At 44.3% G+C, this 25,990-nt stretch overlaps 1 protein-coding gene across 10 annotated transcripts in view; it reads right to left on the bottom strand.

The window, feature by feature from the left end:
* Positions 1 to 25,990, bottom strand: part of satb1b (SATB homeobox 1b) — a 62,967-nt gene that overhangs the window by 25,539 nt on the left and 11,438 nt on the right. For 2 of the 10 annotated variants that reach the window (XM_071470097.1, XM_071470101.1), the window contains exons 2-10: positions 22,529 to 22,767; positions 19,303 to 19,479; positions 18,262 to 18,388; positions 16,257 to 16,307; positions 14,785 to 14,908; positions 8,960 to 9,071; positions 7,784 to 7,861; positions 4,237 to 4,736; positions 1,531 to 1,743 (exon numbers count right to left, since the gene is read on the bottom strand). In XM_071470097.1, coding sequence (XP_071326198.1) covers positions 1,531 to 1,743; positions 4,237 to 4,736; positions 7,784 to 7,861; positions 8,960 to 9,071; positions 14,785 to 14,908; positions 16,257 to 16,307; positions 18,262 to 18,388; positions 19,303 to 19,479; positions 22,529 to 22,742 — 1,596 coding nt within the window. In that variant the 5' untranslated portion in view covers positions 22,743 to 22,767. Of the gene's footprint in view, positions 1 to 1,530; positions 1,744 to 4,236; positions 4,737 to 7,783; positions 7,862 to 8,959; positions 9,072 to 14,784; positions 14,909 to 16,256; positions 16,308 to 18,261; positions 18,389 to 19,302; positions 19,480 to 22,528; positions 22,768 to 24,098; positions 25,703 to 25,990 lie in introns of those variants that run through there. The other 8 variants (XM_071470099.1, XM_071470098.1, XM_071470103.1 and 5 more) reach the window with 8 other exon arrangements.

The following is a 25,990-nucleotide window of genomic DNA, read 5'->3' on the forward strand; positions in this document are numbered from 1 at the left end:
AACTTGTATCACACCCCGTGCCCAAGACGAGAGAACAGACCCCCATCCACGCTCAGCAAGTGATGATTTAGCTGGTGTGGGGGACTGCGGTGACGAAATGTTGCAGCCTCAGGACGAGGTGAAAGTCTGTGTTGAATTCAAGACGCTCAAGGAAGATCCTCTTGAGGTTTTGTTCTGGTTGAAGGAGCATGCTAAAATGCTTCCTTTCCTGGCACTGACTGCACGGACTGTGCTCGCCATCTCGGCATCAAGTGCAGACAGCGAAAGAGATTTTTCCTTAGCTGATTCAAGAACGGACAACCCAGCTTAAACCAGGAAGTGTGGACAGTACTCTATTTGTGCACAGCAACGTAAGGGTTATTAAATGTCAGCACGAGTACGTAGTAGTAGTAGTAGCTGGTGTATTTAGTTTATTTAGTCAAATTCTGCTAAGCATAAGTTGAATTCATGTCTCCACACTTTGGCTAATTAGCCTGTCTCACTGCTGTTGTAACAAACACTCCATGATGTGTTTTAATTTAGAATTATTTGAAATGTTAGGTTAGGCTGTTGAGCTTATATAGCTTAATTACCACAGCCAATGTTATTCAGTTATTACACTAAATCTTTATTTGACCTATTTTCTGTGATCCTGCTGTGGCCCTATAGGTCCACCTCTTCAATAGGTTGTGCTTAATTAAACCCATTCATGAGCCAATGTGAGAACTCCACATTGCTGTTGTGTTTTTGTAACATTTATGAAAAGTAAACAGATGTTTGTTTAGCCTAAGGCTGTTGACCAGTTGTGGGAGTGGAAGTGAAGCACTGTAAAGTGACTGTGTAGCTTATATGTTTAATCACAGGCACGAGGTTGGTCACAGGATTTATATCAATGGGTCAGGTCAGGTCCAGATTTGATTTAGTGATAACAGTAGGTAACAGATTGGGTCCGGTACCAAGCTTTGCAGGTGCAGGGAGGGTGCAGATATGCAGACCTGGACCCATACAGGACTCTGCGCTGAACAATGTCTTTTACCTCCACGGCAACACAAACCAAGTATGTACTGAGTGATCTAAAAACATTTCAAGTTCTTCTCTCCATGATTGTCATTCTCTTTTAGAAAATAAATAAAAGAATGTATATATGATTACTTTAGGTGCATGAAAGACACCTGCCTTATACTGTATGATACATTCAGCTAGTGTTGCAGTACTTGATTGGTCAAACCATAAATCAGCTGTAACCTGTAAACCTGTGCTGTAGGGATCCACAGCAGCAGCAGCAGAAAACCTTGATGGAGAAGGATAAATCTGCCTCTGACTTTTATATTCCAATGCTACCGTTAACAAACACCTCTGTGCATTAAGGTGTAATCCCATTTGTATTCTTCTGTCTATAGATCAACTCTTCCTCTAAAAAACGTAAATAAAACCAAGCTCATATCTCCCAATTAAGTCCTACATAGAAACATTCAAGACAACATTGAGTTATCTTGAACCTAAATACAGAGTAACCACAGGATGCACAGAGAAGTATAAAACATCTGGTACCTGTACAGGTCGGCTGGGTGGAGTGCTGATGAGAGGAGCAGAGCCCATTGCGGATGCGGCTGTCAGGCTGCGCTCCCTCTCCTCCTGATAGATGCGGTCACGCTCGGCCTCTGGCAGCTGCAGGAAGTTCTGCATGGCGCGCAGGTTGACCAGCAGCGACTGGGAGGCTGTTTTAGGGTCTTCCTCCTTGCGTAGGATCTCAGACAGCAGGCCCTGCATGATGGGGCCCGGCGGGAGATGGTGAGGTGGAGGAGAGGTGGTGAATGATTGGTTGGGTGGTGGGGGAGCAAGAAGGAGAATGATCACATTAGAGGATTTTAAATAATTGTAAAAGGAGACTCTAATGACACTGGAGACACTTAAACTGTAAACTAATACAACCTTTTAGGACTCAATATTTAGACCACATTTTTTTTTTTTTTACTCCACGTAGAGTTTGCGTGTAGAAGTAGGTTGAGTCACAGGCTCTTCCAGACAGCAGTCATTCTCAGTGCTGTAAAATCATTTCATCAGAGAAAACCGTTGTCTTCAAGTAGAAACGTATCACTCTGCTGTCAGCTCACAGCACTTCATCAGCGATCATTATACGATGACAAACCCACTTCATTGAAACTTTTGTGTGGCCTTCGAACTCACTACACTTTGATGTTCATTTAGCAGATCTTGGACATGTTCTTCGAGCGGCGTGTTGCTCTGGATAAGAGCCGCAGCCACTCGCTTGAAATGTGGAAGTCTTGTACGGCGGGCAATCAGTGTATCCTCTGTTTACTTTTCAATAGCGCTCAATTCCATCATTACGAGACGGCGATGACTCCATTATCAGAGACGTGTGATTGGGCCTTTTCATCAGCTCTTGGCCACACACTGTGCAAACCATCGCTCTGCTTCTCTCGCCATCAATAGGTGTGATTTGGTAATAAAACAAGGTGATGGAGAAAACATACTCATGCTTTTATTTTTTATTTTTCTTATTTTTTTTTGAGCATGCACATCCTCTTTGGAAGTGAGTAAAGCTGCAAATATGTGCTTGGTGCCATTTGTCTGACTATGCAGCTAGATGTGTCACGCTTATAAAGGTAGTTCTGTGGTATCCAGACAAGTGCGGACAGACACACAATCACATTAATGAGTGACGTTTTTTATGGTGTAGGAGACTTGATGTACACAAGCACCCACGGGACAGATTGATGGCATATCTCCTTTATGTTTGTACTGTGTGTCTGCACCCAGTGTATGCATGCTTAGCATTCTTCGCCATTAACCCACGTTGTCTATCACTTTGGTCAATCAGTTTCCTCTCCCAAAAAGAAATGAAAGAAAAAGAAAACAGCCTCAACTCCTCGCTTCTGCCTCCTACATTGACAGCAGCACCTTGAGAACGTCATTACCCCCCCTCCCTCCCCTTTCCTTTTATTAACACAGGCTGGTGGAGAAAACAAATGCCTAATAAATAATCCTCCAAAGGCAAACTCTCTAACGGCACATTGGGCTAATTCCTCATATCAGACACAGATAAGACTCTGTTTGTGTGGGAGCTTGCCCAACTGCACAAAAACACCACTGTCTGACTGCTCCATAGAACACACACACACACACTTATGTTTAAGGGGGTGTTTCTGTATGTTCGAATTCTAATAGATCCTTATCAGTTTCTGTTCTTTTCTTTTCCGTACAGCGACTTCAAAGGGAATGGAGTCGTAATGAGGTTTTCTGTCACCTCCTTCGAACCTCCTCTAATACACATAATACATCTTAAGACATTATCACTGACTTTTGTGTGTGTGTGTGTGTGTTTTTGTGTGTGTGTAAGGCCTCTGACTATGAAGTGAAACCACATATTTTGGCAGAGAGAGAACTCACGCCATGACCGAGCCTGGGTCTTTCACATGGCAGCCTGCCAGCTGTCTTCAAGTACATTAGAGGTGCTACGTTACTGGAGTGTATGAGAATTATGAATGAGATATAAGCCGTGGAAATAAACAGATTCAAACACCAGGCCTTTGTATATACTTCCTAGTAAAAGTGGTCCCATGAAAATGTTTTGTAATTTCCTTAATGTGATGTATTTTCCCTGAAAAAGGATGTTGGTGTGGACACAGATCCCTCCCTCTGATGATGACTGATCTCTTGTTGGAACATTAACAATGACATATTTGGTTGTACTTTTTTTTTGTTTAGTTTTTTTAGTTACACCCTGTAACTGTAGTGTTGCAGCAGTTTTCCAGGAAGTTTAAGGTCTTATTTTTATAGGTTCTGTTTGTACTTTAAATGTTTTATTACATTGTGAATATCTGCATCAGACTGGGGCATAAAATTAAAGATATAAAAATGAAATTAAAATTAAATTATATGAAAAAAGATTAATGAAATCTTAAATCAACCTGAAATGTTGTAGCAAACATGTCCAGTACCAAAGTACATAAAATAACTCCTGCATTTATCATTGTTGGCTTTTATTATAAATTTTACAATTTCTAAAATCCATGATAAATATCAGTTTCATTGACCGGCAAATTATGATCTAATTTGGTTAAATCTGAGAATGTTCAGTCTCGACCTGCTGCCAAACCAGAGCTGCTTCATCAAAAGTAGCATGAAGGGGAATTAAAAGTCAAATTGACATAAAGATTTTTAGTACTGACAATAATTTTAGATTTTCATTTTTTGAAGTCACTTTATTCTAGCCCATCTGTCTTCCCACCTCACCTGGGTTCTGTTGAAGGCCACGCGGGCGAAGACGGCCTGTGAGATTCCAGCCCGCTTCAGCTCGTCCCTCACCCACTGGTAAATCTCGACGGACACCTCTGTGTTTGATGCCACCTGTGGCTCCAGGGGCTTGGTGTGGGAGCTGCGGTTGACAGGTGGGTGGTTGAGGTACTGCTGTGACAGGGACTGCTGCGCCAGCAGCCGGTTCACTGCATACTGCTGGTTGAGGATCTGTGCCATCACGAGCTGCTGGTTGACCAGCTGGGGGCTAATGGGTGTGGACACCAGGCCCGGGTGGTGCAGTCCGGGGAGCTGGGGTTGCCGGCCTCCTGTCTGGCCACCGTGTGACGGCGGAGCGTGAGGCAGCGGCGGCACTGGCGAGGAGGGGGTCTGCTCCGCTGTGCTGCCCGGGATTGGCTGCTGCTGCTGGGAGAAGCCCAGGTGATTGTGGTTGTGGTTAGAGCCGGGTGGGGAGAGGTCAGCTAAGCCATCCATCTCAGCTGGAGGAGGGGAGAGGAAGATGAGGAAACAGAGGAGACAGAGACAGTAAAACAAAGACACGGTCAGTTATTGATTTCAAGTCCAGTTTAAACATCACAAAGAAAACACAGGACACCAAGAAAAGAGGGAAAAAATAAATAACAAGTGCTGGAGAATCTAAAAAAAAAGTTAAATCTTAACGTTCAATTATGGCCATCAGTCAAATAGCCATTGTCTTTAATCAGAAAAATGAAACAGATCTTCTCTGTATCAGATCAAACTTCAGCCCTGGGTGAATCTCGGCCTGTCAGCTAACATTCCAGCTGATCAGCCAACGACTGGTTAAAAAAAGAAAAAGATGAAAACGCAGATAAAAGAGCGTCATTGTGTTTGACCTGTGTCTTCCACAAGCCATGCCTTCGAAATTAAGTTCAGAACGTCTGTAGCCTCATCATGTGAAAAAAACTTTTGGAGAAACAGTGGAGTGTGTGTATGTGTAAGCACAGGATTACTGTGTGTATGTGTGTGTTTGTGTGTGTGTATCCGCAAAGACAGAAGCCATGCTGATAAATCTGATTCTCCCTTTACATCCTTAATTCTAAAATAAGGAACACAAGCCAGCCAATATGACATTTTTAGGGGAGGGTGGTCTAAACATAAATGCAGGGAGCAGTGAGCGGAGACAGGAGGAGTACGCCGGAGGAGGATACGGTGTGTAACCTGAGGAACAGCCTTGTTTTGGATGCACTAAAACTGACTTGACTTGAACTGTCTGTGCGCCTTCATTTAATGGCCTTTTAGAGATTTTTTTTGCGGCCTCTCTTGCTTTGGGAATCTTTAAGTCCATAATGGCTGTGAGGGAATATTTTAAGGCAGGTTTAAATTATGTGCTTAGAGGATGAAAACAATGATTTAACATTCAAAGTGCTACCCACAGCGAAGTGAATGAGCATTTGGAGCCGCTGAATGTTTTCAGGTTTCCGTCTATCTTTAAGGGACTTGCATACACCGAGGCTGGTTTGCGTGCGCTGTGCAGAGTGCGTGAGCGAGTGAGGGGGCAGCGTTCAAGAATTCATACGGATGGCAACATTAACACCTTATAAACGCGCTGCGGCCTCCACACTTCACAGAAAAGCATCATATGAGATTGTGAAAAGCGTAAATTGCTGTTATGGGTAGAAGGGGGAGGGGAAGGGGGGGGGGGTCTTCAACAAGCTGAATTTTTCATCAGATGAAAGATTAAGTGTATGGATGTTTTCCAAAAATACACACAATAATGGTGTGTTTGAGCTGCTGGTTTCTTAACTGTCAGCAAGCACAAAACACTCAGCCAAGACGGGTCTATTGAGCGTTTGTCGAAAACAAATGATGTTGGGGAGGGGGGAGAGAAACAAAACAAAAAATCTTGGTAATAATCACATCTCTTCCCATAATCCCTGGCATTCCCTGGCTCTGATGGTATGGCGTGACTATTCACTCATATGTGAATGTATGTGTGTGTGTGTGTGTGTGTGTGCGCGCGCCGCATATCCTTGCTCGCACAGACTGCTGGGGGGCATGCTCACAACACACAAACACACAGGCACACGGAGGCATTTCCATGCAAATTGAAAAGAGAAGGGGTGACAGAAGAGCATGGCAGGCCCTGGGAGAAAAAGGCTGCCACAGAAGCGGGAGTCCTCGTGTGGAATCCTGCCACAAAAGAGCCCCGGATTAAACACACAATGGGAATGGGATGTGGGCTGAGGGGAGGGCGGGAGTGTGTGTGTTTGTGTGTGAGAGAAAGAGAGAGAAGGAATGAGAGAGAGACATGCAAAGTGACCTAACTCTCTCTGTCTCTCTCTCTCCTGTGTTGGCGTCCCTGCACCAGCACCGCCACGTCAAAAGGAGCGACACGGCACTCGCTGGCGGCCGGTAACTCCACTTCAGCTGGCAGAGCGGCGGCGCAGCTTGCCAGCACCTGTGACCAGGTACTTATTCCCCTTGACTTCAGGCTCAAACTGCTTGCTGAACGCAGAGTGGTGAAGTAAATGCAGAGTCACATGTGACGCCGTGGCCAAAGCACAAAGGGATGACCGCGGTGCTCTCTCTCTCCATCTCTCTCTCTTCCATCCTTCATGCTTGGCATTTCACCAGCGCTTGCTCTTCCTGCCATGTGTGGCCATGTACGTACAGCAGACAGCAGCCCGTCATGAATATTGAGGTTGGGGGAGTTGCCGTGGGTGTGTGGTGGGCACCTGAGGCACGTGTGCCAAGGTTTTGTGTCTGAGGTTTGGCTAACATGAAACGTGGGCTCTAGGAGTTTGTGTGAATGTGCGTAAGATCATCCTGAGATGTTATCACCGCCCCTCTGTACGTAGACATTGTGGTTTTGTTCTTATCGGTCCCTTGATATCCTCCCAGAGAACGATACAAAACATTCAAGTGAACAGTTGAGCAGTTGATGCCTCTTTGAGGTGTCCTCTAGTTGAAAAGTGACTGACTTCATGTTGAGTGTGTGATGGATGGATGGTTCAAAAACATACAAATGTTACCCCTTGTGTCATTTTAAGTTTGACTGCAGAGGAGACGAGGAGGAGGTCTTCAAATGCTACACAGAAAATGAGCTAACAAAGTGAATGAGTCATTTTTCATTTTAATGTCATTTTAAAGTGCTGTTTGAGGTTTGGGATTAAGATTAAGATTATAATTGAGATTTGGGCATTAACGGGGATTTTCACATTGAGCATACAGTTTAGGCATTAAGGAGGGAATGTAGCTCCTCACATGTTGAGTATGTGCTTATCTGCTGTTATTAATCAAGGTATGGGGACAAAAAACTTACATTATGGCAATAAAGCGCTGAATTTTATGGTTAAAGCTTGTTTTTTTTTCAATAAAGTTAGATTTAGAGTTGTAATGAGTGTAGTGGTGATACTTGAGGTTAGGGTAAATCACCGAGGAATTCATTTATGTCAATGTAATGTCCTCCACAGTAAAAGAAAACCAAGTGTTTGTGTGTGTGTGTGTGTTTGTGTGTGTGTGTATGTGCATGCGTGTGTTAGTGTGTGCCCATGTTGCGACATACCTAGTGCATTGGCACGCGGGCTCTCGCGGAGGACGCACGTACCCAGGTAGCCCTCCAGCTGGGAGGGTTGGCGCATGCCTGCACAGTCGGATGGCAGGGCACGCACATGCGCACACACGCACACACACACACACGCATACACACACATACACACAGTAAGGAATTGTGAACAAAGAAACACTGGGGTTAAGGCTTCCTACAACACTTCTCACCCACTGCAGCTAAGCAAGAAATATGGCATTTAAAAGCACCAGCAGCACTAGGGCCGGGCTGGCAGCTGCAGCAGTCCCACTTTTGAGGAACACACAACCAAAAAAAAAGACAATTGTGACAGAAAATGTGTGGGAGTATGCAAGAGAATACACAAGTAGAGCAGGTCTGAAGTAAATAATGTTCCCAGCGTATGTTTCCACTTTAACAGAAGAAAAAAAAAACCCATCAGATTAGATATGATCACAACACGCTATTTGCATGGACGCTGTGAAAACATTTTGCTGTAATATCTCATGTGTCATCACTGCAAGCAGCAGCACACTGGCAAAGAAAAAAAAAAGATTGTTCAACAGATTGTTAAAGCTAATATCTCAACATTAAACTGCATTATGAGCCTCACAACAGAGTGGTGTTCTGCTTAATCAAAAGACATAAAAATATATCGGAATTCTATCTCCAGAAAGGGTGCTAGTGGGATTATATAACCTCATTTCCTGGTGGGTCAAAGGGGATTTTTTTTTTTTTTTTTTGAGATAATATAAAGCATGCGTTGTTAGAGGGTTGATAAGAAAACCTAATTGAATTTCAGACTAGGCGGTGGCTGGTTCAAGTCATTGCTGCTTTTCGTTTGTGGAAAAAAAAGCATTATACTCACACGCAAACAAAAAAATAAAACAGTTAGAGGCCTCTGTTTGACTCTAGCATTAGTGTTAGTTAAAGCAATAATGTATAAATCAAAGATAACACTGTGTTCGATGGCGCTATCTTGAATTATTAGATAACAAGATAAAAATGTATTTCTGCTTCATGCAGCAGCAGGAAGACAAAGAGACGGTTGGTTAGAGAACATATTGTAATGGTGACTGGTGTGTGTATGTGTCTGTGTGTGTGTGTGTGTGTGTGTGTGTGTGCAAAGAGACAAAAGTGTGAGCGCCATACTTTGCGCCCCTCCGTTTTGCTTACCCATCATATCTTTTGTCTTCTTGAAATGTTTATACCAGCGCCCAAATTCCTGACACTTCGCCGCCGACACATTTGCATAGTAAGTGCTGTTCACAATGGAGGAAATCATACTCTGAAAGAGAGAGATTGATTGAGAGAGAGGGAGAGAGAATGAGAGAGGGACTTTAGATTCTCATTGTGGAAAATACAGACATAATATTAAAGCTTGTGAAACATGCAGTAACACTGTAGCTTGTCAAAACAAATAAAAGATAGGGACATGGTAAAACCCAGCACTAAAAAAAAAACCCACAACTGAAAAGTATCAGACATGCAGAAATTTCTGATCTCATCCTCTAAAGGTAAAACAAATTAAATCAAACAAGTCTTTATCTGTGCTTTTTGTTTTTATTTTATCAAATGCCGTTGAGTTTGTCTGAAGATTTTTTTTATTATTTTCAAGTGGGTAAATTATAAGGTCAACTGAGTTCTGCATCTGTTGACATCAAGAGCAGGCGGCAGGAAAGATATTTACCTTCAAAAGGAAAGAAGATAATAGCTTATTGAATATCAGCATCTGGGGAGTCGGGCAATGTAAACAGATAAACCTCTTTTATTTTTCAGCTCTTTATTTATACAATCTGTTAAAGACAACAACTTCAACCAGATTGAGGGCCGCGCTGAGCATGTCGTTCTCTGCCGCATGTGTGCTCTACTCTCCCTTTACAGTCGACTCTTTGCCCTCTCTACATTAACTTCAACCATCCTCCTTCGCCTGAGAAAAACAAAGAGGTTTTTTTTTTCTCTTCCAGTTTCATTAAAATGAATGTTTTAACACCTTGTTGGCCTCCGGGCAAATAGGGAGGTTGGTGCAGGAGAAATTGTTTTTGATTGTTATAAATATTCAAAAGAACCAAACCATCTGTTTTCAAATTACAGGTATGCCATCTTTATCATTTTCTATAATATATGCACTTGGAGGATGGCGGGGGAACCTTCTGGCAGAACAGCATGGTGGTGGGAGCACAATGAACTGGTACAGGATGATTCTGGTTCTCTGGCTCCAGCTTCTCTGCACAAACGCGGGACACGAGGAGGCAGCTGTGCTGTCAGAGGAGGTCGATCTGACTGAACTCTGAACTCCTGACCTCTCTATTAAAGCCGTATGCATCTTATGTGATGGCAACACTCCTAAAGCTAACACATGCTCACCCAGAACAGATCCAAGAGGCGCAAACTGTAGCAGGGATGGATCTAAAGCAAAAGCTAGTCAGCTTTAAGCACTGCTCCAACCAGCCTCTAACTACAAACAGTTATAGGATGAAAAATTTCCACTGGACTTTTGGCGCCAATATCACCAGAGAGTTACACACAGGCTCGAGTTCTCAAAGACATTGACCGTACAAGCTGCCATGTCTTGGTGCAAAATAATTAAAATGCAACTAAAAGGAAACAAAATAAATTTTAAAGTTGAAGTTTTGTGTCGCTGTTCTTTACATTTTGACACAAGTAACCAAAGACTCCGACCTCAGCCACAGATCATCAGGGACGTGACTCTCGCTGTACCTGCTTGTACCAGGTACAGTCAATCACACCCCTTCAGCCACTTATTTTTATTTATATTTTATTTTTTGTGAAGTCAAATATGGGAAAGTGAGGTGAGAGTCACGTTGGTGACTGCAGCTGGGTGTGAATCTGTGCCAACCATGCTGTGGTGCATCATGCTGTCATGATGAAAAACAGGAGGATGAACAATTTGGCATGTGAACTTGCACGGGTCCACAGCAAGGCTTTTCTAGTCTTAATTCAATGAAAACCCTGATAGAGTTCAGGTTGGGGTTACGAAGTCACATTGCCCAAATTGCCCTTTTAATCGCTTATACATTGAAGCCTGAAGCAGCTCCGTCTTTTGGATTCATGCAGATATTAGTAAATAGCAAATGCAAGTTCAGGCTTCTATGGTTTTAAAATGATGACTCCTGTTTATTCCTCATGATGTGGAAAAAGCCTGTGCAAATCAGAATGAATGATTTACTGCCTTGGAAAAATGTGAGTGAATATTTGGGATTACGACTGGTAGAGCAGCAAACCACACATTCCAGTTTAATCTGGTCCTCAGAGCCAAAGATCCATCTGAAAACCATATATTTCAAGGAAGAAGAATTCTCCTGTAAGTCAAGGGGATAATGAACTCCTCTCCTCCAGCCTGCCATGTTTTATTTACAGTATATCTGGGCTAAGGCAGCTCCAGGCAACAAACAAGAGGCCTGCAGAAGATGGTGTGCCTTTCTCTCTGTCTCTTCCCATCTTTCTCTCTATCTCCCTCTCTCCCTCTTTCTCCGCCATCTTTGACACAGATGTTCTAATAAACGCTCCTCATTAATCAGCCCTCTCCCTCAATACATCACTCTACCTCTCACAGGGGGCCCTGCGTGTATGTGTGAATGCAACAATACACACACACACACCTATTCTCTCTCTCTTACTCTCCCCACTGCTCTGTCACACACACATGCATCTGCACTAAGTGAAATCAAGCAAATAACCAGAGCCTCTGCTGCCACTGCGGTGCCAGCAGGAGGACTGTGCAAGGGCTTGTCAACAGGTAGCATGGCTATGTATGTGTGTGTGTGTGTGAGTGGGTGTGTGTGAGTGTCTTTGTGTGCACGAGCATGTGTGTGGACCCTTTAAGTGATAGCCATCTGCAGCACAGAGAGCTTATCAGCAAGACCAGGAAGTGGCACTGGGCTGCTATCGGTCCCCAACATCTACTCTACACCCCATCATGGGAGACAGGAAGAGAGAGCGAGAGTGAGAGAGAAGGAGAGAGCGAGTGTGTGTGTGTGTGTGTGTGTTTGTGTGTGAGTGTAAGAGAGTAGTGGTGCAGCAGGCAGGTACTGTAGGCACCCAGCTGCCAGCGTCAAAGTGTGGCACACACGCTGGCAAATCCAAACACACACTGAGCACAACCCCTGCAGACAAACACACATGGTGCAGTTACACAAATGCACATGTAGATTAACACACATGCGCATACACAACTGAACACACACATACACACACGCACATTCCAACTTAGCCTGATGTCTTGAATCAGCTGGGGAAAATGCGCATCCCATTTGCAACACTGTGCCTTGTCTCTCGCCAACATCTAACACAGCTCAATTATGGCGCATATCCACCTCAAGTAAAGTGACCCCCCCCCCCCCTTCAATCTAACACACACACACACACACTCATATATATATACACACATGCATGCACACACTTCCTCTGGCACCCAGGTTGTGCCTATGGCAGCTGAGGTGGTGAAGGCCTGCAAAGATGGCATTTTGATGACTATTTGCTGCTACGCAACACAGCAGCTGGTGCATCAGGGGCCGCCCAGTGAGAGTGAGCAGGGGGTGGGTGGGCAAGATGAGGTGGTGGTGGCAATGGGAAAGAGTGGGGTGAGGTGAGGGGAAGCTCGTTTGTTGCCATAGTTTCTGCGAACATGGGCAAGGGGGTTGCTAAGCTTGGTAGCAACCTAAGAAAAAACATTAACCAGCCTGGATGGCTCATTGAGGCAGAATGAGGAGAAGTTTTATTTTGGCGGGGCTTCTCTGAACTGTTAACAGTGAATCTTTAAGAACACAGGTTCCTCTGGCCAAATGACAATGGCCATGAGTGAATACATTGTGTAATTTGTAGGCCAAACACACAAAGCATGACTCCCCACTACAAAAGAAAGAAACTAAATGTTTGACAAGGCACCGGACAAAAGCAGCATTTCACAAAATAACCCCCCACCGCCCGCCCCTCCCTGCTCTGCTGCCCCTCCTCTCCCTCTCTCTTCAGAGCCCTGTTCAGAGGTGGGCTAATTCTCTTTCACTGGCTCGCTGTGATTCTCTCATCTGTTAACCTCTCTTCTCGGTCTGGGATTACGCTGCAGAATATCAAGGAAACACTAATCCTGAAAAGGTGCCAATCCTCTGTTCCCTCCTGCAACACCCCTTTCCCCTCCCACTCATTTCACTTCTTTGGCCAACTCAGAAAACTCAGAGGGTCAGGCCGAATGCTTCTCGGCTTCTCACCTCCTCCTCAGACTACAAGCGAGAGGAAACGTCACTGGTCACAAGGGCGGCGCGAGTTCACGTAACGAGGCAAAGTGCTGACATCCCTCAAATGTGACAACCGGTCTCAAAAACCAATTGGGTTTAGGAGGAACAAACCACCGCTCTATGGGTGTAGCAGGTCACATGAAGCCCCACAGAGTAACAGATGTCAAACACCATCATGGCAGCCATGTTTGAACAAGGCAGACACAGATACGTGTATGAATGAACAACAGAGCAAAGCTGCAGATTTCTTAAATTACACTAAAGACTTAAAAACTGGATTAGCATTTTGAAGTTTGCTGACATAAAAAAGACAAAGAAATATATATTTTTTTAATTGCAAAATATAACAATATAAAAAATTCCTTTTGACTGAAGATACCACAAATGGCTGCAGTTTCTGCATTTAATACCATTCAGATCTGAACTCAGGACCAAACTGGCTGTTAAAATAGATACAAGAGAGAAAGAAAGAGATTCAGTTAAAGATATTTTCAGGACCATCTTTCATCCTCACTGGAGAGCTGAAACAATCTTCAGTTTAATTTGAGACTAGTGTGTATGTGAAAATAGCAAATGTGTGTCTGGGTGTGTGTGTGTGTGTGTCTGTGCGTTAGATCCTCTGAGCTAGCGTGTGCTCTCCTCTGAGCCGTCTTCACATATGGACCGTAAACAGGGTGATTACCAGACCGGGCTGGGCTCTGCCTGAACGCCACCCAGGGACTCTTTACATCATCAGCGCACTGCTCATGCCCGGCTAAACACACAAACACACACACAGAGCAGCCGCTCACGCACACGCAGCGCAAATGAGGGTCTCCAGGTGACCATACGGTGGCCTGGGAGGAGAGCTGGCTTCATACTGAAGGCACCTACGCACAGGCTTGGATCTAAATACACACACACACACACACACACACACACACACACACACACACACACACACACACACACACACACACACACACACATGCAAAACACAAATAACACTTTCACATACACTTCCTGTGCATTGATATATGTTGCACAAACACAGTCGAGCAAATGCACAGAGACGCACACACATCTCCTCACACTGTAACACACACGCGCGCACACACTCAGACACACACACATTATTGGCCCCTGTGAGAGATATACTGCCGTTTCATTCCACTCACTCCAGAGCTGCCTCTATGATATACTGACTACACTGCCTGTTAATACAATATCTGAGCTAGTGCTTTCCATCCAACCTCCCAGCCGACTAAAAAAAAAAAAAAAAAAAAAAAAAAAAACACAGAATATAACACCTAACATGTGAATGTACACATCTCCCGCCTGATACAATGAAATGTTGAGAATAAACTAAATGAGAAAAAGAACAAAAACAATCCGGATCATTCTGGGTTTGGGCCAATGTTTATCTAACAATAACCATACGTTCAACAACACCTCTGCTTTTTGGCTGCCGTTGGTATACAAGTTCCTGTGTGTGTGTTTGTGTGTGTGTGTGTCGGGGGCTGTAAAAGAAATAAAAAAATCATGCGGCAAACAAATGACAATGGCCATTGATTTAGATTTTCTATGCCAATTCTCTTTCCCACTTGACCAAACTCAGGGCATTTGATAATTTAAGGATAGAAGACAGAGGTGATGGTGATAGGGGTGTTTGTTTTGTTGTGTGGTATGGTAGCAAGGGGGGGGTGGGGTTGGGCTTTTTGTTTGTTTTTTTTGTTTTTTTTTAATAAGCAGACTGGGCTTCAGCACCTGTGATAAGGGACATTCTTTAGCCAGAGAGCTCTGATTCATGTCTTTGAGTAACTCCTTGAGGGCGTTTCTTACTGTAGAGTGGCTCCATTGCTCGGGCGGCAGGTCCTCCAGCTTAGGACAACTGTGGAGAGAGAGAGAGAGAGAGAGAGGGAGGGGAGACATATGGGGGTGTGGGGTGGAGGGGATAAGGATGGGGAAACAGGGAGAGGCAATAGGGAAGAGGAAGAGGGGAAGGCAGGGATAGATAGGGGCGCAGAGGGAGAGGGAGAGAGAGGGGTGAAGGGAGAGCATGAGAAACAATTCAGATGGAGAAAAGACGGAGATAGAAAGGAAAGCCAGCAGCCCTGATGCTATCATCAAGGAAATGTTAAGTATACAAGCCACAAATTCACAAGATTAAAATCATTTCATCTGATTCTAAAAGTTGGATATTTCCCTCATATATTGAGCAATTGATAAATCAGTAAATAAATTTGACCTATATAATCATGGCAGCACATGTGTGAGGAGCAACATGGGCAGGTGATCCTGCAGGATCCTTCACACCAGACTGCAACACATCCTCATCCAACATCGCTGATTTCTAATGAGCTTTTGACTCAATCTCATATAAAAGCCTGTTCCTCAAATTAATAGAAAACATATGACGTATGTTTAACAATGTATAAAAACATCAAGTGCAGACCGGACACTTATGATTATTTTGAATGTCTGTCAATTATTTCTTCAGTTTAGTCTTTAAAATGTCAGAAAAGACCATTGCAAGTTACCAGAGCTTAAAATAACGTCTTAGAATTACAACATTCAAAATCCCAAAGACAATAACAAAGAGAAAAGCAGCAAATCCTCAGATATGAGGAGCTGGAACCAGCGAATGTTTTACTCAACAAACACTTCGGCAATTAATCGATTATCAAAGTAGTTGTCGATTAATCTTCCGTGGATCAACTCATCGATTAATCGACTAATCGTTTTCAGCACTAATCAAGTGTTCTGTTGCAAATTGGCAATTTGGGAACAAATTACCCCCCAGAACAAAGGTGTGGAACGGGGTTGCAGTCGTGGTGGAACCGTGTTTAAAGTATGAATTGATGGATTGGCCAAATTGCTGGAACGATCAGATAGACAGAGCGGTGAGACAGAGAGAAGAAACCAGAGAGAAAGAGGACTGAACACACGCGGGCCCCCACTCGTTTTTTTTTTTCCTGCTGCAAGCGCCCCTCCAAGACAGACAGATTTCATTTGGCGCATCAAGCAGATGCATCTGGAGATTGCTCTGTCTCTCTCTCTCTCTCTGCCTGCCTCGCTCTCTCCCCCTCTTTCATATTCTCCCTCTCTCGCTCTCTCTCTCTTTCTCTCTCTCCTGATTGTTCTGATTAGTTAATTACTTTATACAACACATCTGCTGGATTGATGCATGAATTATACATCAGCTGCATGTGGCGACTATTATTTCGTGTTACTTCTACCTTCCTGGCTCGTGCTCGGCAAAACAATTTAAGGTGTTACTGGCTAGATTTCTGCGGCATTCGTGGTGGGGGGATTGAAGGGTTGGCGGGGTGGGAAGAGAAAAGGGGGGTGGGGGGGGGGGGTGGGAGACAAATACAAAACAATAACAATACTGACAACAAAATGCAGCAAAACCTGAACAGATTTATATATGGAATAGACTATATATGGTTTTGCTGTTAGGTAGTTCTAGAGTCGCTTAGCACAGGGATTCACCTGAGAAACACGACTGTTTCTGGGTTTTGAAAATATATTTATGTGGTGGGTGAGAGTGTAGAGTAACTGAAGGGAGCTCCAGTGAGAGCGCCCAGTTCGCTCTGGATAACACTTCACGTGTGTAAGACATATGTTCGATGTGTTTCACATTGCAACATATCGCTGAATTACTTTTCGTTAAACCTGCCTTGACACTTGACAAGTGAGAGAGATGAGAGATTGAGCGAGAGGTGATGAGTGCCCATTGTGTGTGTGTACGCGCCCGTGTGTGTGTGTGTGTGTGTGTGTCCATAAATCTGTCAGTTGATGTGTTGGAAACATTACGAGCAGGGGGATAACAGTGGAATAGAAAAGGATTCGTGCGACGTTCGATGCTAACATCTGCTTATAAGAAAACACACAGCCTCACACACACAAACAATGGATTTTCTGGAACACCTTAAACTGCTCCAGCAGCCAGAAAAGCCTCCGGGGAGAAGGAGGTGAACGAGAGGAGTGAAGGAGGGAGCGACAGAGAGAAGAGTAGTGGAGAAAGACAGCTATCCATGCATTCAGGGCTAGCATGCCAGAAATAAACACAACCTTCTGTATTCCGGCTGGTGGACGTGTTCACATCAGTGTGTGTGTGTGTGTTTGTGTGTGTATGTGTATGTGCTTCTTTGGTGAAGCTGGGTGGTGGTGGTGGTGGTGGGGGGGAAGGAGAGAGATGGAAGAGAGGAAGAGGGAGAGTGAGGCTGGAGAGGAGTAGGAACAGCTCTCCAGAGGGTTGCAGAACACTGGGTTAGCGTGCAGCTGGCACAAGCCTCCACACCAGCGCCACTCAGCTGTTTGTGTGTCTGCGTAGTGTGTGTCTATGAGCACATATGAGCATGTTTCTGTCCATGTCTATAAATGCCTCGTACGCTCTCACTGTGTGTATAAATACGACGAAGCCTCACACCTACAGAGGAGCATTTAGCATACAATATGGTGAGTGATGGCAGAAGACAGCGAGCTATGCTCAGTGTAAGAAGGTCTTCTTTATTATGAGCTCTGTAGATTCAGAAGTAATCTATTTCACTTAAAATAGCCGGTGTGTAGCCAGGTTTATTTATGGTACTATTTCAGGTGAACAACCTTGTATTCATCTGCTGAAGTCATTTTTAGCTGTGCTCTCCAGCTGCCCACCACGTTCTTTTTTTTTTTTTTTTTTTTTTTTTAATGGGAGTACATACAGTAATTTCACTTTTTTTTTAATCGTATTTCTTCTCCAAAGCAAAAAGCTCATTAGTTAACATCAGCTAAATTTACAGCAGCTACAAAAGATGAACCTTCTTAATCGCTCACCACAGTAGAAGCTAAACTGTTAGCACGGACGCAAGGATGATTTTGGTATCAGAGTTCCTATAAACCTATAAACCAATCGCACCGCTGACGTTCTCAGCATTCAAATGGGTTTTTCCCATTTCCTAGGAAAAGTAAGTCCGTTTTGTGCGTGTGTGCGTCTGCGTGTGTCTGTATGAGTGAGTGAGTAATAAAGCTATTCTCAGTATCAAACATGCAGAGGGCATCGGCAGACTGGCACCTGCCTTTGGGCACACAGTATGTGCAATGTGCTGGAAGCACAGATTAATTGGTATAAATGTGCCTCTAAATGTATAAAAGCAACACAGGAGATGCAGGGGACAGAAGGTGTATGAACATCTACACACATTTTGGATTGGTGCACATACATACATCCATTAAGACTTGTGTGTGTGTGTTTCTTACCTGTGCAGCTGGATCTTAAGCGTGACCACGTGGTAGACGTCCTGCAGCATGTCGGCCACTGTGGCATCCGGTGCATCTGTCACGTATGACAGGGGGACAGGGTTCCACTTCCCCACCTGAATCATGCCTGAATGAGGCAATGAACATGGACATAATGACAAAGTTGGACACACAAAAGCACACCAATGAACATACTGAACAGTAGATCAGTGCAAAGTCGATTTTAGCACAGGGATAGGTTTATTTTAAAATAAAGCCACAGGTAGTCTCTTCACAAGTGGTGATCTAAACACTTATAAACTGAATTAGCTGCTGCAATCACAACAACCATGCAGGAATTTCTCCTGACGCTACCTTGAAAAAAGCTCCAGCCCACACAGCAGGAAGTGAGAAAGGAGATTGAGATTGCTCATGGGAGAGGTGAACCAGGATGAGAGTGTGTGTGTGTGTGTGTGTGTGAGGGGTGATGGACAGGCTATAATAAAAGAGCACACTAAGAGGCACCTTGAAACAGCCACCCTCGGCCCGTGTGTGCTCAAGTGCAATTAGCAGACCCTTTCTTCCACCTGCCCCTCCCACCTACTGAGTCACTGAGAGTATGTGTATATAAATATATGTAGCATAAGTGTGTGTCTGTGTGTTTTACTTGCTTATATATACAGAATGTGAATGTGCATGTAAACATTCTGGTGGGTAAGCCTTTGTGGGAATGTGCGTGTCTGTGTAAATGTGTGAGTGTGCTTGTGCGCGTGTGTGTGTGACCCCTTAGAGACTTGAGCATCTCCTGTCTGGGATCAGTGTCAGGATGTGTTACAGTGGCTTCAGATCTGCTGGCGGTGGGCTATTATGGTCACAGATTGTGTGAGTGAGGCTTAAAGAGTGTGCGTTTGAATGTGTGCACGAGTAACAGCGTGTCAGAAAACATAGCAGAGAGGACGTTAATGAGCATTAGGGAGATAAAGCAAGGAGAAAAAAAAGAAAAGACCAGGGTAGAAAATGAAGAGATGATGATGAGAGTCAACGAGTGACATCAGCTGTTACCTTTGGCCTGGGCCGCTGAGCTGTGGGAGTAGCCCAGCGACAGGAGGGCCATCTCAATGAGCTGGTTGAAGAGCATGTCCTTACGCACCAGGACAAACTCGGCATGCTCCTCCTTGCTGTCAAAATCCATGGGGTTCTCGTAGTGCTCGACTACACAGAACACAGGCAGCATGTTGCCTGAGGACACCGAGAGACAGACACACAGAGTGAGAGCTGGAAGACTTCACATGCAAACTTTGGGATCTATGTTTTTGCAAAGGGACAAGATGAATATTTAGTGGTGATGATTAAGTTACATTGAGGTTGAGTGTCAGGGGATTATGAGTCAGTGTGCAGACTGCTGCTGAGTGGAGGATCTGGACAGAGTTTGGACCACAAAGGGCATTTTTCATCTTTTATTGGGCTATTTCCATCTAAACTCTCACCTCTTGTCTCGTCGCCAAACTCTCACATCAAGGTGAGGAATCAAACGCTCCTTAGGTGCATGATAACCTGCATAATTTCAGAGACTGAATTAGTTTTGCCTCTTTTTCTTATTTAGAAATGGTCTCTTTTGTCTTGTAATTTCCGCGATCTTCCTCCTGAGTTTTTCAAGGGTGGTTTTTACACCTGTAATCCCATTTTAAGAAGATTTTTATTAACTATTGGAGGATTTCTTCTTGCAGTCTTGTGCTTTTTCTTCCAAGCTTCACAATGATGACATAACATTATAGAAACATTGCACTATGGCCTGCAAAGACTAGTATGATTCATGTGTTTAATAAGAAATTCTACATATTATAGATGTGTAGCAGCCACAAAAAAAAAATCCTTCAACTCCTATGTCTCCTTTTGGCACAATAAACTGTTTATTCGCTGTCGAGGTGCTGGGATCACATCAGCCTTTCCGTCTGCCTGCCAACCCAAAATCATCTTCCCATGATGCAGCGCTTCAAATCCCGAGCCACCTCTGCGCCCTGAGGTTTACAACTCTGTGTCAACAGTGGCTCTGCTGTTAGGTGGAATGAGCAATCCTTGTCCAAAGACTGACGAGTGTTCAAGGGACCCACTGTGCAAATATCACCCAATGTGCCATTTTTGCTAAAATAACATCTCTGAAATTTAAGAAAGTTCTCGGCCATGGGGGCAGCTTGGCCTTTTGATGCCTCAGTCTGAATGAAAACAGCAGCAGAAAGTCTTAAGTTGGTCAGAGTGTTGATGAGGACAGTACCTATAGCTTCCTGTATTTAGTACATCCTGTAACATTTATCAGGTGGCCTACTTTCAGGGTATGTCTCCGCTCTAATGCCACCTGGACAAATTTCTGTGCATTTATTGTCCTTGCTGATTAAAATGATTCACATTCTAATATTTTCCAATCCCAGGCATTCCAGAAGATGCACACAGCTCTGGCAAAACAATCAATAAGCCGACAGATGCCAGGGAATGTGCTGAAAGAGCTGCTTTTCTCCTCCCCTGATTTTAATAGATAAAGATCTAACAATAAAGACTGCTGTGTAGGTTCATTTGGGGGATCAATACTGGCTTTGTTTCCAGGGAGCCCAGAGAGGGCTGCTGTAAATATTGTTTCGGGCTCGGACACAATGCCCACTGTGGGCCCTCTGCGAAGCCTCCGTGGCGGACCGCCCACCTCCACCGGCTGCTTCACCCTTTACCCAGGAAGAAGCTAAAAACATGGATGAGAGGGAAGGGCAGAGGAGGGGAGGGGAGGGGGGAGCAATGGGGAGGCTTGGAGGAACAAACGTTGTAGGAGGCCAAGAGAAGCAGAGATGATGAAGGTGAAAAATTAGGCTCTCTCAGCTGGAGCGCGACATGTAGATTAAAGGAGCAAATAAGAGAAACGGCCCATCTGAGGACACTCACACAGCCACATTCCAAGAGTTCCTGAGTCCCTCTTGCCCAAAGAAAACCAAACCAGCCAAAAGAACAAACAGACGAGCCTTAGCGGCCAAGTGCTATTACAACTCCAAACCTGCAGGTTTTCAAACTCATTTCCAACCCAGTAAAATAAAAAAAACAAACAAAAAAAAAAAAACAAAAAAAAAACACACACACAATCATAAAATGGTTCATATTTTAGATAGCTTTGCCCGGCGTGTTTTTCACAAGATGACACCCGTTATATTAAAAAGCTATGTCATAATCTCAAAGTAAAGGCTCCCTTTAAACAGCAATGGCTCTTAAAGGACTGAAACTTCCCCTTAATAAACAAATGCCGGCACAGGAGGGCTGTGGTTGGAGAGAGGAGCAGTGACACAGCGCTATGCAGCACGACACAGGAATAATTCTCACAGTGTTCTTCTATTAGCTATTGTCTGGGCAAATAAGTAGGAGTGTGTGCTCTGTGTGTGTGTGTGTGTGTGTGTGTGTGTGTGTGTGTGTGTGCTTAGATGACTACAGAAGCATTGTAAAAAGGTTTAAGAGTTTTGGAGTGCATGCAGGGGGTTGTGGTGGGTGGAAGATGGTGTGTATGTGTGTGTGTGTGTGTGTGTGGGAGGGGGGCTATTTAAACTGCATTCAAATAGCTTTCCTCTATTTACATGGTTTATTCTTCTCTTACTGCACACAAAACTTAGTTCAAGTATATTTGTTTCATAATCACTTTGTATAGACTGGGTGTGCACCCAACACTCAATTACTTTATTGATTATTTTGTTTCTTATTTGATTAATTAATGAGTCACTTCGTCTATGAAGTTTCAGAGATTAGGGCTGAAGTGAATGATTATTTTCATCATTGGTTAAGCTGACAATTATTTTCTCTATTAATTGTTTGTCTATAAAAAAAAAAGTGAAAAATGCCGTGACAATTTCCCAAAACTGAAAGCGAATATTTAAACTGCTCATTTTCCTCCCAACAACAGTTCAAACTCCAAAATATTCAGTTGTCTGTCACAATAGGCAAAGAAAAGCGTACGTTTGGTATTTCTGCTTGAAAACTGGCTTGTTGGTTGGTGACTCGTTTTCCGTCAACCAACTAATCAATTAATCAATCACTTGTTTCAGCTCTATCAGAAACAGTGAAGAAGCCGTCCTCGCAATTTCCCAGACCTCAAGGTGAAGTCTCCAAATTGACTGTTTTGTCCAATAAACAGTCCAAACCACCAAAATTTACAATCAAATTTAATGTTGGTCATTTTTGCTTAGTGACTGACAAACCTTCAATCAAACAAAACTGTTGTTGGAGTAAATGATTAGTCAAGGTAATCATACTCCGTCCTTCTTACCTCTCTTGTGGCAGGTCTTCAGCAGGTGGCCGGTGGGTTTGTACGGGACCCCGGCTAGTTTGGCCCCAGTGCTGCCCAGCCTGGCCCGGCCCAGGGGGCTGCCGTTCTGCTCCAGCCGGGGCAGCTTGGCCGGCGGGGCCTTGGCCTCTGCCATGCTGTTGACCAGCTCAGAGTTCTCCTTGCCCAAACACGCCTCGCTGAGATGTTCCATCATTCTCAGCACCTCTGCTCACTATCACCTGGGGAGACAGAAACAGAATGGTTCAGCTGTCAGCAGAGATATGTGCGCGGCATAAAAGCAGCACAAGAACGAGCAGCTACAAAATCTTTTAAGTTGATATCACTGACATGTGAAGACGTGAAGGGACATTTTTATAGAGCAAAAAAAATGTGCTTTAAGTAATTGAGGCCTTTGAGAACAGACCCATTACGGCAGTAACTGTCAATTCGCTTCAGTAATGACGACTCGGGCCACGGTGACGTTTTCGTGCCACTGTAATGTTCCCATTTTTCAACGCATGTATTATGTATGGGTGTCCCGCTAGAGATTCCCATGCGAGAGGGGGCAAACAAGCCCCGGTTTTAGTGCAAACACATTAATTTGCTGGGAGATTCCACTTGAATGAATACAGTGCAGTTCAAGGAACAAGGTTCTGCTGCGGCGCACGCAGAGAGGGGGAAACTAACGTAATTCAGTTTCTGAGTCACTTCGTGTGACTTCACATTCGTGGCGCAGCTCTGAAGGAAAGGGAGGCGAAAGGCCGCAACGTCATTTCACTGTGACTGACTGACACACACACACACACACACACACACACACACACACACACAAACACACACACAAACTCTGTTACATGTCTTCACCGGTGTGAACTTTACTTTTAGATTTAGCAGGCGCAGAGAGGTCGTCATGGCAAGCAATAAGTTTACAACTTTGGTATTGAAGAAAAAGCAGCTTCTGGGAAACTTGAAAACAGACAGATGCTGACTCACTGTGGTAGTTATCAAAAGTTAAAGCGGGGAAAGAAAAGTACAGACAAGAGAGGAATAGATATGAAGGAAAGATGGAGCCTCTATAGCTGCTTTGCCCACAGGTGCTTTCGTGCAGACAGAAAACCACTGACTGAGGCTGACAATTAATACATTATTTAAGCTCCCTGGGTAAACTTTTGTGGTTAGGCACCTGATTTAATACCGGAGTAATACAAGATGAGTTCATTTACACAACTGCAATGGAAAAGTCATTCAGGCTGGTGCTGAATACAGGTTTATGCACGGTGCTGATGAACATGAACTGGTATGCTGTTATCAGAGAGTGAGAAGGGCAAAATCATCCACCCCCACGCAAAAGATCATGAACTCCCCCATTCAGAACATGCAATGAGGCAACTAATTCCCCACAAATAGGGGGCCAAAGGAATCCAGACCCGGATACAGTCCGGATCCAGGTCAGGATTTTTTATTGACCTTAAAACACAAAAATACAGAAGCCATAGTTCAAATGGACACATTAGCCCTAAAGGAGGGAGTTAAAGGAGGACAAGTTGAGTGAAAAAGCTTCCAGACCAACCTGAACCGCAGCACTTCAGCACCGGGGAGCATATAACAACCGCCTGGAGAACGCGTCTTCTTCTTCTTCAAGTTTGATCAGGGCAGAAAAGAAGAAGAAAAAAAAAAAGAAGAAGAAGAAGAAGAAACCCCCAAAACAACTCCCGCTTCCCGGTTCCTCTCTTAGTTATCTCTCTCTCTCTACGTGTGCATGACAGCAATAGGTTATTTCATATATAAAAAACACACACACACACACAAACACACACACACACACAAACACACACACAGGAGTCAGTGTTGGAAGAGACGCTTTCTCCTGCTCTTCTTCTCGGAGGTCTGACAGGCGGTGCGAAAAAACAACAGCCCGGCGGGTCTGCGGAGGAGACGACGAGGTCGAGATGGACCGTGATAGGCGAACATTGGTAAGCGGTTATGTGTGTGTCTGTGTGTGTCTGTGTGTGTGTCTGTGTCTCCGTGTGTGTGTGTGTGTTGTCAGTGTAGCCCTAACGTTAGCTAATTCCGTCCAACTGGAGGAAAAAAACGCCAACCGTAACCGTTAGAGCCGGCGACATTTAGCACGAAGTGAGCGGTTAGCCGCGTCCATCGGTTACAAGTGAAGGCGACTTCTGCTTTAGTTATCGGCAGCACAGTGCAGTTAGCAGCCGCCAGTGGAAACCAAAGCACCCCGGACACAGTTGTGATAATGATAACCGCCGCCGAGACCTAACAAACCCTCGCTGTGTATGTTCAGGAGGAGCGGGACCAACGTACATTAACAAAAAAAAAAAAAAAAAAAAAAAAATAGCTTAACGTCGGTTTAGCTAGATCTGACTACCGGCGGAGACTGACTGAGAGAGAGAGAGACACACAAGAGAGAGGGGAGAGAGAGGAAAAAAAATAAAAAATAAAATGAAATAATAATAATAATAACAACAACAACCACCGACTGTGTGATCTCGCTATCGCGTTTGGAGGCGATGTGGAGACGATGTGCGGACAGCCGGAGCAGGTTCGCAAAATAAAAACAAGGAGAGGGGGGTCAAAAAGTGCGGTTTACTTTCCGATGTCGAGCATAAATAAGGCTTGCTGTGGATGCATAAGAGAGCTGCCTGCGATAGTAATAGTAGGAGGTGTCCTGTTGGTTGGGGATTGGCGTCCGGACGGAGCTCCTCTTTCTTTCTATCTCCCTCTCTGCCTCTCCCCCTCTCACTCCGTCTCTCCCTCTCTGTCCCCATTAAATTATTAGTTGTATTGACTCATCACTCCCCCCTCTCCTCTCCTCGCTGCTGGTGCTGCCGCTGCCTCTGCTTTCCCTTTCTCCTCCTCATTTCAAATGGCGTGGTGGAAGGGGTAAAAAAAAAAAAAAAAAAAAATAGGGGGGGGGGGCGATAAAACAGAAGCGAGAGGGAGGGGGTGTATGTGTGTGTGTGTGTGTGGGGTGAGGAGTGTGTGAGAAAGACAGAGAAATAATCCCTTCTTATTTAATAATAATAATAATAAAGAACAAAGATGATTCCTGTGCATCGCGGGCCGAGAAAAAGTCCTGGTGGAGACAAATAAAGTGGAGAAAGTGGACAGGGAGAGAAACCACACACACACACACACACACACACACTTGCATAAACACACATGCGCGCATGTACACACTAATACACACACAACAGAGAAGAACGGTGCGATTTCCGGCTGTGCGCGTAGGAATTTTTAATCAGCTTGATTAGAGTGAGGCGGTCCTGCATTTATTACAGGGTAACACAGATGCTCTAACACACACACACACACACACACACACTGGATACCTTAATTTCAGATATGCTCTTTCTTTTACTTTGGCCCAATTTTCAGGCTAGTTTTTATTTTTACAAGATATTCTACATGTTGTAGTAAGGTGGACTATTTGACCCTCGGTCA

The sequence above is a fragment of the Trachinotus anak genome, unplaced genomic scaffold (genome assembly GCF_046630095.1).
Source record: "Trachinotus anak isolate AG129_WGS33_773 ecotype Australia unplaced genomic scaffold, CSIRO_AGI_Tana_v1 ptg000032l, whole genome shotgun sequence".
In the NCBI taxonomy this organism is placed as follows: Eukaryota; Metazoa; Chordata; class Actinopteri; order Carangiformes; family Carangidae; genus Trachinotus; species Trachinotus anak.